General features: G+C 45.8%; 1 protein-coding gene across 6 annotated transcripts in view; it reads left to right on the top strand.

The window, feature by feature from the left end:
* cdk19 (cyclin dependent kinase 19) overlaps positions 1–15,965 on the top strand; it is a 308,467-nt gene that overhangs the window by 250,829 nt on the left and 41,673 nt on the right. For all 6 annotated transcript variants that reach the window (XM_068027312.1, XM_068027313.1, XM_068027309.1 and 3 more), the window contains one exon: positions 1,549–1,627. In XM_068027312.1, the coding sequence (XP_067883413.1) occupies positions 1,549–1,627 (79 nt within the window). The remainder of the gene's footprint in view (positions 1–1,548; positions 1,628–15,965) is intronic.

Below are 15,965 nucleotides of genomic sequence, written 5' to 3'. Positions count from 1 at the left end.
AATAGAGATGAGGAGAAATTTTTTCTCTCAGAAGGTTGTGCGACTTTGGAACTCTCTGCCTCAGAAGGTGATGGAAGCACAGTAGATAAATTCTTGTTAGGCAAGGGAATCAGAGGTTATCGGGCGTAGATGGGAGTGTGGAATTCGAAACACAAATAGATTAGCCATGATCCTATTGAATGGTGGAGCAGGCTCGAGGGGCCGAATGGCCTACTTCTGCTCCTAATGTATAAATCTAGAGGTCCTCCTCTAAACCTTTTCTATATTTCTCATTCTAGTATTCTAGATGAATAACCAAGGTCTCATAAGGACATCCTGACAATATAATCACTATTTTCTTTTGCAGCAGCCTTGTGGCACTGGTCAGTATTGGAAAAATATCAGCTGCAGAGCATAAGATAATCCCACTACATTTTCTTTCTTCTCTTATCCCACACCATATCACACATCATTTTTCTCATGCCAACATAAATGCTGTCTTGTTAATAATGACATTTCTCTCTCCCAGGTTTTCTCCCCTCCCTCTTGAGACAGAGCAAAGCAGCTCACTTGATTGGCTGTCCATCCACACCTTCAACATTCACTCCCTCCACCACCGACGCACAGTGGCAGCAGTGTGTACCATCTACAAGATGCACTGGAGCAACTCACCAAGGTTCCTTCGACAGCACCTTCCAAACCCATGACCTCTACCACCTAGAAGGACAAAAGGACAAGGGCAGGAGATGCATGGGAACATCACCACCTGCAAGTCCCCCTCCAAGCAACACACCATCCTGACTTGGAACTATATCGCCGTTTCTTTACTGTCGCTGGGTCATAATCCTGGAACTCCCTTCCTAACAGCACTATTTGTGTACCTACACTCCAAGGACTGCAGCGATTCAAGAAGGCAGCTCACCACCACTTTCTCGAGGGCAATTAGGGATGAGCAATAAATGCTGGCCTAGTCAGCAACGCCCAGATCCCATGTACGAATAAAAAAAACACCCACACCCATTGCCATTCCCTATTAAAAGCACAGCTAGAGATTAGGATAATTGGAAATGAAAAGATGATTTTAAACAATAATGTTAAAATATAGTCAAACTTCATTACAGCAGGCTTGATATGACTGACCAAATGGTTCTTATCATTTGTTCATCCCATCAAAGTTTAAGCTCTTGTTCTGATTATAGTGTAGTTTAAAATAGAATTGAGATCACATTTGTTCATGCTGGTAATAATAAAGTTTTTAGTAACTTGATTGCACATTAATGTTTCTTTGTCCATAATAGTTTATCTTAAAATTATTGTTATTTTGATGTCTGACAGTGCATAGTGCTGTCCGTAACATAGTGCAGCACATTGGGCAATTAGGTTGGCCTGGTAAAAATATTTGAATATGCTAGTTAATGTGTGCTGCTTCAAATTTTTTTTGATCTTTGAACTGCTTTTACTTCTGTGTTTGTTTTTTTTATAAATAAATGTAAAACTGTTAACAATTTATAGTTACATTTTCCACTGTGCTGTCCCTTACAAATTTACAAGTTATTTTTTAAATGTTAGTGTCTTTGCAGGTTGTCAGATCCCATATCCTAAACGAGAATTTCTAAATGAAGATGAACAGGAAGAGAAAGGTGAAAAGGTAAGAGAAAAAGCAATGCATGAAATTCGAGCTTAAACCAAATCTTAAATCAGCCTAACTTCATGATGCATTTTTCAATGATCAGCATTTTATTTTTATATATTTTGATTTCCAAAAGGCCTTTGAAAAGGTACCACATAATAGATTAATGAATAAGGTCAGAGCACCAGTCGTCAGGGGACAAGTTGCAGAATGGAAAGCTAGCTGGCTGTAAGACAGAAAGGAGAGAGTAGGGGTACCAGGTAGCTGTTGAGAGTGGCAGAAGGGGGAAGTGGGGTCCCACAAGTATCAGTGCTGGGACCACTGTGGTTCACAATTTATATTAATGATTTAGACTTTAGAATCAAAACCACAGGGCTAAATTTTACCAGCTCAATGGAGACAGCTGGAAGTTGGGAGGATTCGGAATATCGCGATGAAAGGCATCGGGAGGGAAGCGCAACATCTTTACGTCATAACCGGATATTCCGAAGGGTGGCCTACATAGCAGTAGGACCTCGTGCTCAAACGCGGCGGGAAGGTAATTAAGCCTATATAACAGGCAATTGACTGCAATTTTACCAGGATTTCTAATTTTACAAAGAGTGCAGGGGAACCATGGAGCTTTAGAGTCTCGCCAGGTATAAGGAGGTGGGGGATTGGTGGGAGGTCAGTGCTGGCTGTAAATGGCAGCCATTGGGAACACTAGCGTGACTTGCAGGGAGCGTGGAACAGCATGGGCATTAGCATTGGCAGTCGGGAGCAGGGACAAACGTGCCTGCACAGTTGGGGCATACCACTTGAGAGCCATCTCAGAAGTGATAGTTGTGTGAATAGAACAAGGAGATGCCCTGGAAACTGAATGCAGCTGTCTGCCATGGGCCTCCTTCACTCAGACTGCGAGACTTCCAGGGAGGAGGAGCATCACAGACAGAGAGAGCTGTAACCACAGGCAGTCGGCCAGCAGTAACCTGAGGGCCACCAGGAGCTTCAGCCTTGAAAGGGGAACGCAGGAGGAGGGCACAGAAGGGCCTCTTGTGTGCAGAAGATCAGAGGCTCAGATTCTTGCAAATGTCAGAGCAGCAGTGAAGCTGAAGTCTGGGAGGCCCTCACAGATCAGTGTGCTATGATGGAAGACAAGCAAACCAAATGGGAAGTGGTGGGCCCCCATTGCCTGTGCCGTTGAAGGTCACCATGGTGATGAATTTCTAGGCCTCAGGATCATTCCAGGGATCTTTTAGAGATATGTGTGAGATCGCTGCATTGAGAAGGTTACCAGAGAGTCATTGTCATTTACGGCACAGAGGAAGGCCATTTAGCCCATCAAGTCCATGCCTGCTTTCCACTGAGTTATGCTGTCAGTCCCACTCCCCAGCTTGATCCCCATAGCCCTGCAAGTCTATTTCTCTCAGGTGGACATCCAACTTCCTCTTGAAGTCATTGTCTCCACTTCCACCACACTTGTGGTCAGCGTGTGCCAGGTCATTACCACCCGCTGCATAAAAAAGTGCTTCCTCCTATTCCTCCTGCATCTTTTGCCCAAAACTTTCAATTTGTGTCCCCTTGTCCTTGTACCATTTGTTAATTGTAACAGTTTTTCTTTGTCTAACCTATCTAAGCCTGTCATAATCTTGTACACTTCTATTAAATCTCCTCTCAATCTCCTTTGTTCTAAGGAAAATAAACCCAGCTTTTCCAACCTAACTTTGTAACTAAAATCCCCCATCCCTAGAACCATTCTGGTAAATCTCCTCTGCACCCTGTTAAGGACCCTCACATCCTTCCTAAAGTGTGATGACCAGAACTGGACACAATACTGTAGTTGGGACCTAACCAGATCTTTATAAAAGTTCAGCATAACTTCCTCTATTTATAAAGCCCAAGATCCCATATGCTTTACTAACCGCTCTCTCAATATGTCCTGCTACCTTCAAAGATCGAAGCACGTGCACCCCCCAGTCCCTCTGTTCCTGCACACTTTAGAACTGTGCCATTAAGTATATATTGCCTCTCTCTATTCCTTTTGCCAAAATGCATCACCTCACACTTTCAGTATTAAATTCCATCCGCCACCTGTCTGCCCATTCTGCTAGCCTATCTATGTCCTGTTGCAGGTGGTTCATATCATCCCCACTGTTTGCCACACCTGTAGGTTTGGTGTCGTTAGCAAATTTTGAGATTCTACTCTGTATTCCAAGATCCAAGTCATTTATATGTAGCAAAAAAAGCAGTGGTCCCAGCACTGACTCTTAGGGAACACCACTGGCTACCATCCTCCAGTCTGAAAAGCAACCATTTACTACGACTTGCTGTTTTCTGTCCTTAAGCCAATTTTCTATCCAACTGGACACTGACGTTCCTATTCTATGAGCCTCAGTTTTGATAACCAGCCTTTTATCAAAAGCTTTCTTTAAATCCAAATAAACAACATCCACTGCATTTCCTTCGTCAACCTTCTCTGTTATATCATCACAGAATTTTACAAATTCGAAGAAGCCTTTTACAAATCCATGCTGGCTATCCTTAATTAACCTCTCTTAAGTGTCCGTTGATATTTTCCCTGATTATTGTTTCCAAAACCGTACCCACCACTGATGCTAAACTAACTAACCTGTAGTTGCTAGGACAGTCCTTACATCCTTTCTTGTATAAGGTGTTACATTTGCCAATCCTCTGGCACCTCCCCCATATCCAGGGAAGATTGGAAGAATATGGCCAGCCCTTCCGCTATCTCCATTCCCACTTACTTAAGCAACCTGGGATGCAAACAATCCGGACCTGGTGACTTATCAACCCTAAGCATAGCCAACCTTTTTAGCACCTCCCCCCTCTGAATTTTTATCCTATCCATTGCCTTTACTCTCTCGGCTTCTACCAATATTTTGTCAGCATCCATTTCCTTAGTGAACACTGATACAAAGTACTCAGTAAGTATATTAGCCTTTCCCTGTGCCTCTAAGCATATGTTACCCTTCCTGTCCCTAATAGGCCCCACGCCTCCTCTTACTACTCGCTTACTATTTACATGCCAGTAGAAGATCTTTGGGTTCCCTTTTATGTTGACTGCCATTCTATTTTCATATTCTCTCTTTCCCAGTCTTAGTTTCCTCTTCACCTCCCCTCTCAACTTACTGTATATGGCCTGGTTCTCACTTGATTAGTTAACCTGACATGCATCATACACCCTCTTTTTTGTTTCATCATCATCTCTCTCTTCCTCGTCAACCAAGAAGCCCTGTTCTTGGTTCCCTTACCTTTCAGCCTTGTTGGAATGTTCCTAGCCTGTACCTGAAGCATCTCTTCCTTAAAGATAACCCATTGTTCTGATACAGTTCTTCCTGTCAGTCTTTGGTTTCATTCTACCCTGGCTAGATCCCTTCCCCTTGCGTTGAAATTCTTCCAATCTGGACATTCTACCTTATTTTGTTCCTTGCGTTTCTGCTTTACCAGTCTAAACTTTTTGATACGATGATCACTCTTACCCAAGTTCTCCCCCACAGACACTTGGCCCACCCCATTTCCCAGCACCAGATCCAGCAATGCCTCTTTTCTAGTTGCACTGAGAACATACTGATCAAGGAAGTTTTTCTGAACACATTTGAGGAATTCCTCCCCCTCCTTATTCTTTACTCTAAAATTATTGCAATCAATATTTGGGTAATTAAAGCCCCCCTATATTGCCACTCTAAAGTTCTTGCACATCTCTGTGATTTCCCTGCAGATATGCTCCTCTATCTCTCTCTCTCACTATTTGGAGGCCCATAGAATACCCCTAGTAGTGTGATCATACCCTTTGTGCTTCTCAACTCTAACCGAATGAATTTTTTCCTTGCCCCTTCAAGGACATCCCCTCTTTCCAGCATTGCAATGTCTTACCTAATGAGTACTGCTACCCCACCTTCCTTTTTATCTTCTCTATCTTCTCTGAACACTTTATATCCTTGTATATCAAGCACCCAGCCCTGGCTATTTTTAAACTATGTTTCCGTTAGTGCCACTACATCATATTCCCATACTGCTATTTGTGCTTGTAGCTCACCAACCTTATTCATCACACTTTGTGCATAGTAATCCTGTCTTTGAATACCTCATAATCCTTCTCAGTCCACTTCCATCTAATACGGAACCACTCCCTTCTCTAGTACTAACACTCTCACTCTGACCCCATTTAATACTTTACTATTTCCTACTCTAGTGCTATCTGTCTTTTCCAATTCTCTGTGCACCTTGATGTTCCTCTCTTGTATTATCTCCTGGTTCCCAGACACCTGCCAAGTTAGTTTAAACCCTCCCCAGTAGCAGTAGCAAATTGCTCCACAAGCAAATTTGTCCCAGCTCTGCTCAGGTTCAACCTGGCCAACCTGTACAGGTCTCACCTTCTCCAGAACTGGTCCTAGTGCCCCAGGAATCTAAAACCCTCCCTCCTGCACCATCTTTCCAGCTGTGCATTCATCTGCACTATCCTCTTATTTCTATACACACTTGCGGTACTGGGTGTAATCCGGAGTTTACTACTTTTGAGGCCCTGCTTGCTAATTTCTTACCTAGCTCATTAAACTCTTTCTACAGGACCACATTCCTCTCCCTACCTATGTCATTGGTTCCAATGTGGACCACGACTGCTGGCTGGTCACCCTCCCACCTTAGGGTACTCTGCAGCCATTTGGTGACATCCTTGACCCTGGCACCAGGGAGGCAACACACCATCCTGGATTCACATCTGCAACCACAGAAATGACTGTCTGTTCCCCTGACTATCAAATCTCTATCACTATTGCTCTTTCAGTTTTCCTCATAACCACCCCCCACCCATCCCGCCTTTTGCAGCTGAGCCAGCCATGATGCCATGACCTTGGCTGTGGCTGCACTCCCCAGATTAACCATCACTCTCCTCAGTATTCAGAACTAAATACTGGTTTGAGAGTGAGATACACTCAGGGGACTCCTGCACTACCTGTCTGTTCCTCCTTGACTGCCTGGCAGCCACCCATTCCCTCTCTTCCTGCGGGGTGACCACATCTATAAGCATGCTATTCAAGAAGCTTTCAGCCTCACAAATGCACCAATACTATCTTCAAGAGGGCCAGCCAGTACGTGTTCTTTTGTACCAATCCAGACAGTCAAGCTGAGAGAGGCATAGGGTTCGGGCCCATTACTGGATTCCCCAGGTGCAGAGTGTCATCGACTGCATGCATGTGGCAATCAAGACTTTGTTACATCCAGGTGAGAAAGGTGTCGCGGGGTCCCTTTCAGCCTTTACCTGGTCTTACTGTAACAGGGTTTTATTTTTAAACACACCGTGTTTTGAGCTCCCTTGGTGAATCCTTGTTCACTGCTTTCCAATTATAAGGTAAAGAAATGAGCACAGACAGGCCTTCTTAGGTTTAAAGAAGAAAAGTGAAATTTATAAAATTGAAACTTAAACTCTAAATCGGTTATTGCCTACAGATACACGATGCGCCCAAGCTAGCATGCATACATGATACACACATGCAGATAGGAACAGAAAAGAGCAGAAGAAAAATAAAGTGGAGAGGTTTGAGGCAATATTTGAAGAGTTTCTTGTTACTGTGCTTGGAGCTCACTGTAGAGTCCTTTTGTAGGTAGTTCTTGCTTGTAGGTAATTCTTGCTTTTTGTTGTGGCCTTGTATTCTTCTTAAACCTAGTTCACTGTAGGAGACTTTTCTCTCTTGGGGTTCATGTGTCTTCAATGGATTCCAAAGCTGGTGAGAAAGAGATGGGAGTAGACAGGAAATAAATGTTCTCAATCCAGGAGCCAGGAGCTTTCTGACTTCAAACACTGTTTTCTCCAGTTTAAAACTCTCAGTTCAAAACTCTGCAACAGCCAGTTAGTCATGTGACTAAACTGGTCTGACCACGTCCGTTCTGTGTATTGAGGAGGAGGGACTGGTTCCTTTGTTCCAACACTGTCTGCTAGTATGCAAAAATGTCTTTCTGGCTAGAGGCCTGGCAATTCCTTGTAATAGGCCCTCTTTTCTTCCCAGCACAATTTGAAGTTTAATGTTCATGTGGCGAAATTAATGTCCCTCATTCTTGGCAGGTGGGGGGCATGCTTGACAGCTTCTACAGACCAGGCAGCAGCCTTCCTCAGCAGGAAGGGCTTCCACTTGCTCAATGTAGCTGCAACCACCACAAACGTTTCCTTCAGGTCTGTGCACAGTTCCTGGGGAGCAGCCATGACGTCTACATACTAAGGCAGTCCCAGGTGCCAGACCTTTACCGACCCCCCATGCGCCTTCAGTGATGGATACTGGGTGATGAGGGAAACCCAGTGAAGACATAGCTACTGATGCCTGTGAGGAACCCAAGCACTGATGCGGAGGAGAGATACAACACCTGCCACAGGACAATTTGTGCAACCTTCGAGCAGGCTGTAGGCCATCTGAAGATGTGGTTCAGATACCTCAATTGATCTGGTTCAGTATATCCCAGCAAGGGTCTTGTGCATTGTAGCGATGTGCTATGCACTGCACAACCTGGCGCTACAGAGGGGAGAAGCTTTGAACAATGAGGATATCGTGGAGCTCGATGCACAAGAACACACAAAATAGGAGAAGGAGTTGACCATATGGCCCATTAAGTCTGTTCCACCATTCAGTATGATTATGGCTGATCTTAGGCTTCAATTCAACTTTCCCGCCCACTCGTCACATCCCTTGATTCCCTGGGAGACCAAAAATCTGTCTATCCCAGCCTTAAATGTATTCAATGATGGAGCATCCACAACCCTCTGGGCTAGAGAATTCCAAAGATTCACAACTCTTCGAGTGAAATAATTTCTCCTCATTTCAGTCCTAAATGATCGTCCTGTTATCCTGAGACTATGCCCCAAGGTTTAGTTCCCCAACCAACGGAAACAATCTCTCAGTGTCTACCCTATCCAGACCCTTCAGAATCCTGTAAGTTTCAAGTAGAAACATACTCATTCTTCTCTAATTCATCTAAACTCCAGAGAATACAGGCCCATTTTACTCAGCCTCTCATCATAGGACAACCCCTCATCCCAGGAACTAATTTAGTGAACCTTCGCTATACCACCTCCAATGCAAGAGGATCCTTTCTTAAATGTGGAGACCAAAACTGCACACAGTATTCCAGATGTGGTCTCACCAAAACCCTGTACAATTGGACCAAGACTTCTTTATTCCCGTACTCCAATCCCCTTGTGATAAAGGCCAACATGCCATTTGCCTTCCTAATTGCTGCTCCTGCATGCTAACTTTCTGCATTCCTTGTACGAGCACACCCAAGTCTCTTTGAAGATCAACACTTACAAGTTTCACACCTTTGAAAAAATATTTTGCTTTTATTTTCTTATGACCAAAGTGAATAACTTCACACTTCCCTAGATTATATTCCATCTGTCATCTTGTTGCCCACTCATTTAACCTGTCTATATCTCTTTGCAGCCTCTCTGTGTCCTCCCCACAGCTTATCTTTCCACCTACCTTTGTATCATCAGCAAACTTAGATACGTTACTCTCTGTCTCTTCATCCAAGTCATTAATATAGAATGTAAATAGCTGAGGCCCCAGCACTGATCCTTGCGGCACTCCACTATTCACTGCCTGCCAATTTGAAAATGTCCTGTTTATGCCCACTCTTTGGCTGGAATTTTACACCACCTCAGCGAGCCGGATGGTGGCGGTGGGGGGGGCATAAAATGGAGCGGGAGGCTCCGGGAGGCCTTCATGACCTGCTCCCACCTCCCCCCCACTTTACGTAGGGCAGGGGGGTGGAAAACGGGCTGCCCGCCCCAGGCCAATCAAGGCCTTTAAGTTGCCAATTAACGGCCACTTAAGGGCCTTCGCCCGCCTCCACGAGGATTTTAACCGTAGCATGCGGGCGTCCTGGAGTCAGGAAAGGCCACCCGATGAAAGTTGGCGGCCTCCCAGTCCCCCGTTGGGGGAGGGGGGCCCTGACAATTGGGCACAGGGTGCCCGATTGAGAACTGCCCCCACTTCCCCAACCACTCCCAGAACCTAAGAAGCCCCCCCCCCCTCCCCACCTTCCCCCCAAACGACCACCCTTGCCTCACCGGAGCATGACTGATTACCCCCGGCGAGGCAACCCAAACTTACCTGCAGTCCGGGCTCCATGTCCTCAGCTGGGCTGCAGTCCCAGCAGTGGCCACCACTCCCAGTGGTGCTGCTGGGACTAAGATTTGCTGGCCCGATGAGTTGGTGGAAGTTCCGCCTTGGAACAATTAAAGCCTGGGGACCCATAAAATACGGAACTGATCCCCAGGCTAGGCGGAAGTGGGCTCGCCAATGAATTTTACGTCAGTGGCCAGCTCCTGTCCGCCCGACGTCAAATCCAGCCCCTTGCTTCCTGTCCGTTAACCAGTCCTCTATTCATGCTAGTATTTACCCCCAACTCCATGGGCCCTTATCTTGCTTCCTGCAACGATGTAGGAAGATGCTGACCAGCCACTGCATGATGACAAACTCATGGGACCACAGGCAAAGTGCAATGAGATATGTGCAAGGGAGGCTCGCAACACACTAATATAGGCACGTTTCAGGTCCTTAATGACAGATCCATGAAATCCAGTAAAGCTGCAGCCTTCTACAGCCCCGTTGCTGTTTCCCTTATTGCCCTTACCATTTACCTGTACCCATTGAGACATTAGACTGCAACATGGGGAATGCATTGCTCGCACATGATGTAGTCCATCCTGTCACATCGTTTGAGGGAGCCAATGTACTGCTGAAAGCCGAGCAGGCTGCCAGAAATGAAAGGATTCCTCTTGCCTTGCAACATTACACATTTATTGGAGAACAAAAAAATGCAAGGCCGTATACATTAACAGAGTATAAACCCGTGAACTCCAGGTGCAGCTCAGTTCTCTTCTTTAATCTCTTACGTGTGTTCCTACATGGTTCTCCCCTTTCACTGTCAGCTAAGGTGGAGTCAGGCTGCTGACCTCGTTGCCTCGAGTCTTTAGGTGACCTCGGCGGTCGATCTCTGGCTGCCTGAGGCCTGGAGGGCCCCGTCATGTTGAGGATCTCCTGCACAAATGCAGGAGACATCTCTGTCCTTGTGGCTACATCAGGTACTGGTGTTAATTACAAAGGGGGTGTCCCACAAGGTCAGGGGGCAGTTTGTTCAACCTTGCCCGTCTAAGAGCGAAGTCCAAAGTACGGAAAGTCCTCATCAGGGAACTCCTCTTTGCTGACGATGCTGCTTTAACATCTCACACTGAAGAGTGTCTTCAGAGTCTCATCGACAGGTTTGCAGCTGCCTGCAATGAATTTGGCCTAACCATCAGGCTCAGGAAAACGAACATCATGGGGCAGGACGTCAGAAATGCTCCATCCATCAATATTGGCGACCACGCTCTGGAAGTGGTTCAAGAGTTCACCCACCTAGGCTCAACTATCACCAGTAACCTGTCTCTAGATGCAGAAATCAACAAGCACATGGGAAAGGCTTCCACTGCTATGTCCAGACTGGCCAAGAGAGTGTGGGAAAATGGTGAACTGACACGGAACACAAAAGTCTGAGTGTATCAAGCCTGTGTCCTCAGTACCTTGCTCTGGGTGGCGCAGTGGTTAGCACCGCAACCTCACAGCTCCAGGGACCCGGGTTCGATTCTGGGTACTGCCTGTGTGGAGTTTGCAAGTTCTCCCTGTGTCTGCGTGGGTTTTCTCCGGGTGCTCCGGTTTCCTCCCACAAGCCAAAAGACTTGCAGGTTGGTAGGTAAATTGGCCATTATAAATTGCCCCTAGTATAGGTAGGTGGTAGGGAAATACAGGGACAGGTGGGGATGTTTGGTAGGAATATGGGATTAGTATAAATGGGTGGTTGATGGTCGGCACAGACTCGGTGGGCCGAAGGGCCTGTTTCAGTGCTGTATCTCTAATCTAATCTATGGCAGCGAGGCCTGGACAACGTATGTCAGCCAAGAGCGACGTCTCAATTCATTCCATCTTCGCTGCCTCCGCAGAATACTTGGCATCAGGCGGCAGGACCATATCTCCAACACAGAAGTCCTCGAGGCGGCCAACATCCCCAGCTTATACACACTACTGAGTCAGCGGGGCTTGAGATGGCTTGGCCATGTGAGCCGCATGGAAGATGGCAGGATCCCCAAAGACACATTGTACAGCGAGCTCGCCACTGGTATCAGACCCATCGGCCATCCATGTCTCCGCTTTAAAGACGTCTGCAAACGCGACATGAATTCCTGTGACATTGATCACAAGTCGTGGGAGTCAGTTGCCAGCGTTCGCCAGAGCTGGCGGGCAGCCATAAAGGCGGGGCTAAAGTGTGGCGAGTCGAAGAGACTTAGCAGTTGGCAGGAAAAAAGACAGAGGCGCAAGGGGAGAGCCAACTGTGTAACAGCCCCGACAAACAAAGTTTTCTGCAGCACCTGTGGAAGAGCCTGTCACTCTAGAATTGGCCTTTATAGCCACTCCAGGCACTGCTCCACACACCACTGACCACCTCCAGGTGCTTACCCATTGTCTCTCGAGATAAGGAGGCCGAAGAAAAGAAGGAGGAGCAACTGCCCACGCCAGGAGTGTCCTGAGAGCAGCCTCCAGATGCATCAAGCTGCCACTCCTCTGCCCTTTCAGGGCACACATGTACCTCCTTGCTTACTTGGTGTTTGAGGACCTGGCGGTGAGTCCAGGCGCCTCGTGCCCCTCTCGCCCAGCCATTACTCCACAGAGATCATGGAGGAGGCGATGGCATGCAGGTCTGCGTACATCTCTGACATCCACTGAGTGGTTTGCTGAACACGGCTCTCCATGAGGATTGCCAGTCTCTCGATGAAGGAAACCAAGCACGCACATGCCAGAAACATGGCACTCATGACCTGGATGGATTCTTCCATCATCCGTTCCAGAGTGTGCATAGCATCTGAAAGTTCCACCAGATGTTCCCACACCTCACGCTACAGCTCCAGCATCTGCCACATTGCTGATCACTCCAGAGGCATGTAATTAGCCTGAGGCTCAGCATCACCCTGGCCTCCCATAGTCCTCCGACTGTCAGTGGTTTTGGCTGTCACAGCTTCCGTCATCTGCTTGGGCACGTCTGCTGTGTGCTCACCAGGCTGTGTACCCCAAATCTATGCACAAACAGATAATCACTGATGTGAGAGTATCTGTGCTGGTGGAAGGTGCAGGGGAAAAATGTGAAGGTGGACCCTCAGAGGTCCCCTCCTCAGAGGTGGATGGCTGTCCTCCCGTCACAATAGCTGTCTATTCTTGTCCTTGACCTGCGTGAGAGAGAAGATTAATTAGAGGGTAATGCGCATTTCATCACATCCTTCACACTACTCCTAGTGTGGAGCTCCACACGACCAGTGTGGACGTATGAGCACAATGCCTTGTGTTGGCCAGAAGCTCTCTTGTGCCCATCCATTAGGCCATTTGCTCAGGGCTCCACTCCTGTTTCATCATCTGCGATGGACTGGGCCTCATGCTTCCTCTGAGTTCCAGTGTCTCCTCCTCCATCGGCATCAGGAGGCCAGATAAGGGACATGGCGCTGGTCTTGGCCCTTTCTTTGGCATTTTATTTTATTTAGAGATACAGCACTGAAACAGGCCCTTCAGCCCACCGAGTCTGTGCTGACCATCAACCACCCATTTATACTAATCCCATATTCCTACTCCTGCAAGCACAGAAATGACCATTGTTAATCGCTTGCCAAAGCCAAGCCCCACGCCTATGCCGGTGGCAGCCTGACTGTCCATGATGATGCCATAGGAATGCTTCCTGCATGTGGCCACTCAGTAGTGGTAGTGCAGGAGTTATCTCTGACTGACCGGGACCCTGGCCATTGCCAGTGGCTGGGTGGGCATGGTCTTTCTAACAATCTTACATTCATGCCTAATCACTTATAAAGCAGTAGGATAAGTATTTAATGACATCAAGGGATATGGGGATTGTGGGAAATAATGGCGTAGAGGTAGATTATCAGCTGGCTCAATGGGCCAAATGGCCTACTCCTGAGCGGCAGTGGCTCCCCCTTCCAGCCCTGGCAGCCAGACCTCAGGGCTTTCAGTAAAATCCAGCCCACAATTTATACATTTGCCGACAACATCAAATTGGGAGGGATAGTCAACATTGAGGAAGATTGCAACAAATTACAAGAAGAAACTAATAAACTTGCAGAATTGGTATATAATTGGCAAGTGAATTTCAACACAGATAAGCGTGAGGTATTACATTTTGGTAAAGAAAAGTAAGGAGGTTACATTTTACTTGGAAAATAGAAGGAGCAAAGGGATCTGGAAGTATAAATACACAAACCAAAAAAGTTGCAAAGCAGGTCAACAGGTCATAACAAAAACAAACCAAGGTTTCTTTTTAGAGGGATAGAATTTGAAAGTAGAGAATTCATCCTAAACTTGTATTAGACCTTGGTTAGATCACATGTGGAGTACAGTTCTGGTCGTCATGTTATAAAAAGGACATATAGGTACGGAGAAGGTACAAAACAGATTTGCAAGGATGATACCAGAATTGTGAAGTTATACCTATCAGGAAAGGTTGAATAGCCTGGGTCTCTTTTCTCTTGAAAAGAAAAGACTGAGGGGTGACCTAATAGAGGTTTTTAGAATTATGAAAGGTTTTGATGGAGCAGATACAGACAGAGGGTTTCCACTTGTGGGGAAAAGCAAATCTACAGGCCATCAATATAAGATAGTCACCAAGAAATCAAATAGGGAATTTAGAAGAAACTTCTTTACCCAGAGAGTGTGAGAATTTAGAAGTCGCTACCACAGGGAGTAGTTGAGGTGACTAGTATAGATGCATTTCTGGGGAATCTAGATAAGCATATGAGAAAGAAAGGAGTAGAGGGTTCTGCTGGTAGATTTAGATTTTTTTATTCTTTCATGGGATGTGGGCGTCACTGGCAAGACCAGCGTTTGTTGTTCATCCCTAATTGCCCTTGACAACTGAATGGCTTGCGAGGCCATTTCAGAGGGTAGTTAAGAGTCAGCCGCATTGCTGTGGGTCTGGGTCACATGTAGGCCAGACCAGGTAAGGACGGCAGATTTCCTTCCCTAAAGGACATTAGTGAACCAGAGGGGTTTTTATGACAATCGATGATAGTTTCATGGCCCCATTACTGAGACTAGCTTTCAATTCCATATTTTTATTAATTGAATTTAAATTCCACCAGCTGCCGTGGTGGGATTTGAACCTGTGCTGCCAGTCCATTAGCCTGGGCCGCTGGATTACTAGTTCAGTGACATTACCACTATGCCACTGCCTCCCCTCTGTGGAAGGATGGGAGGAGGCTCAAATGGAGCATTAATACTGGTATGGACTGGTTGGGCCAAAAAGTTGTCTTCTGTGCTGTATTTTCTTTATCATTCTCCCTATGTGGTTTATGTATTCAGCACTTCTAAAGCCATTATGTTAATGTTTAAAATTAAGTTTCCATTATGAAACTGATATAGCCTAATTGGATTATATACTTTTACCTTTAAAGTGGTGATGACATTTGAGGTTAGGGTGAAACGAAAACCAGAATTGCTGGAAATCAGAAATCAAACAGAAAATGTTGAAAATATACAACAGAAAAATGTTCATGTTTAGGGTGTAACTTCATCAAAAGGTGACAAATTCATCCTTCCACCTGCAAAAGAATACTCCATTAATGGAATGAGCTTCATGAATGGATTTCAGCAATTTGCTTTTATGAAACTTGTTGCAAATTGTAAAACCAAAGTTAACTGACTTTCTTTCCAAAGACTACTGTGGCTTCTGCCACTGTAATTCACACTCTGTTGAGAAACACCTGACCTCAGGACAGCACCTTTACCTGTGAGCACTGCTAAGCAGATAGAAATCTCCCATCCTTGAAAAACAAAATTTGAAAAGCACAAGGTAGACCATGAGAATGGAGAATGTATTCTTGTTATATTTTGGTAATGATCAAAGGTCATTCATTACTGCAGTCCTCCAAAAGTTAAATGGGTCACATGTGAAATAAGTTTCCATAAGCCTTTCAGGATGCAGAACAATTACAGTGAAGATCATGTTATGACAATAGTATTTTATCTTTGTTGCGCATATCTTATTGAATAAGCAGGAAATTCACATGACTGGAACAAAGTAACTGGTATTTCTACAGTTGATTCACAAACAATAATAAACTTAGTGTCAGTGGTTTTCTGTTGAAATACCATTTATCATAGAATGGTAACAACACAGAAGGAGGCTATTCAGCCTGTCGTGCCTGTGCCGGCCTTCTGCAAAAGCAACTCAGCTAGTCCCACGTGCCCGCCCTTTCCCCATAGCCCTACAATTTTTTTCCATTCAGGTGTTTATCCAGTTCCTTTAGAAAGCCCTGATTATATCTGCCTCTACCACA

This window comes from Heterodontus francisci, chromosome 3 (assembly GCF_036365525.1).
Source record: "Heterodontus francisci isolate sHetFra1 chromosome 3, sHetFra1.hap1, whole genome shotgun sequence".
Taxonomy (NCBI): domain Eukaryota; kingdom Metazoa; phylum Chordata; class Chondrichthyes; order Heterodontiformes; family Heterodontidae; genus Heterodontus; species Heterodontus francisci.
Note: the sequence above shows the minus strand (reverse complement) of the source record. Positions and strands in the feature narration are given on the sequence as shown.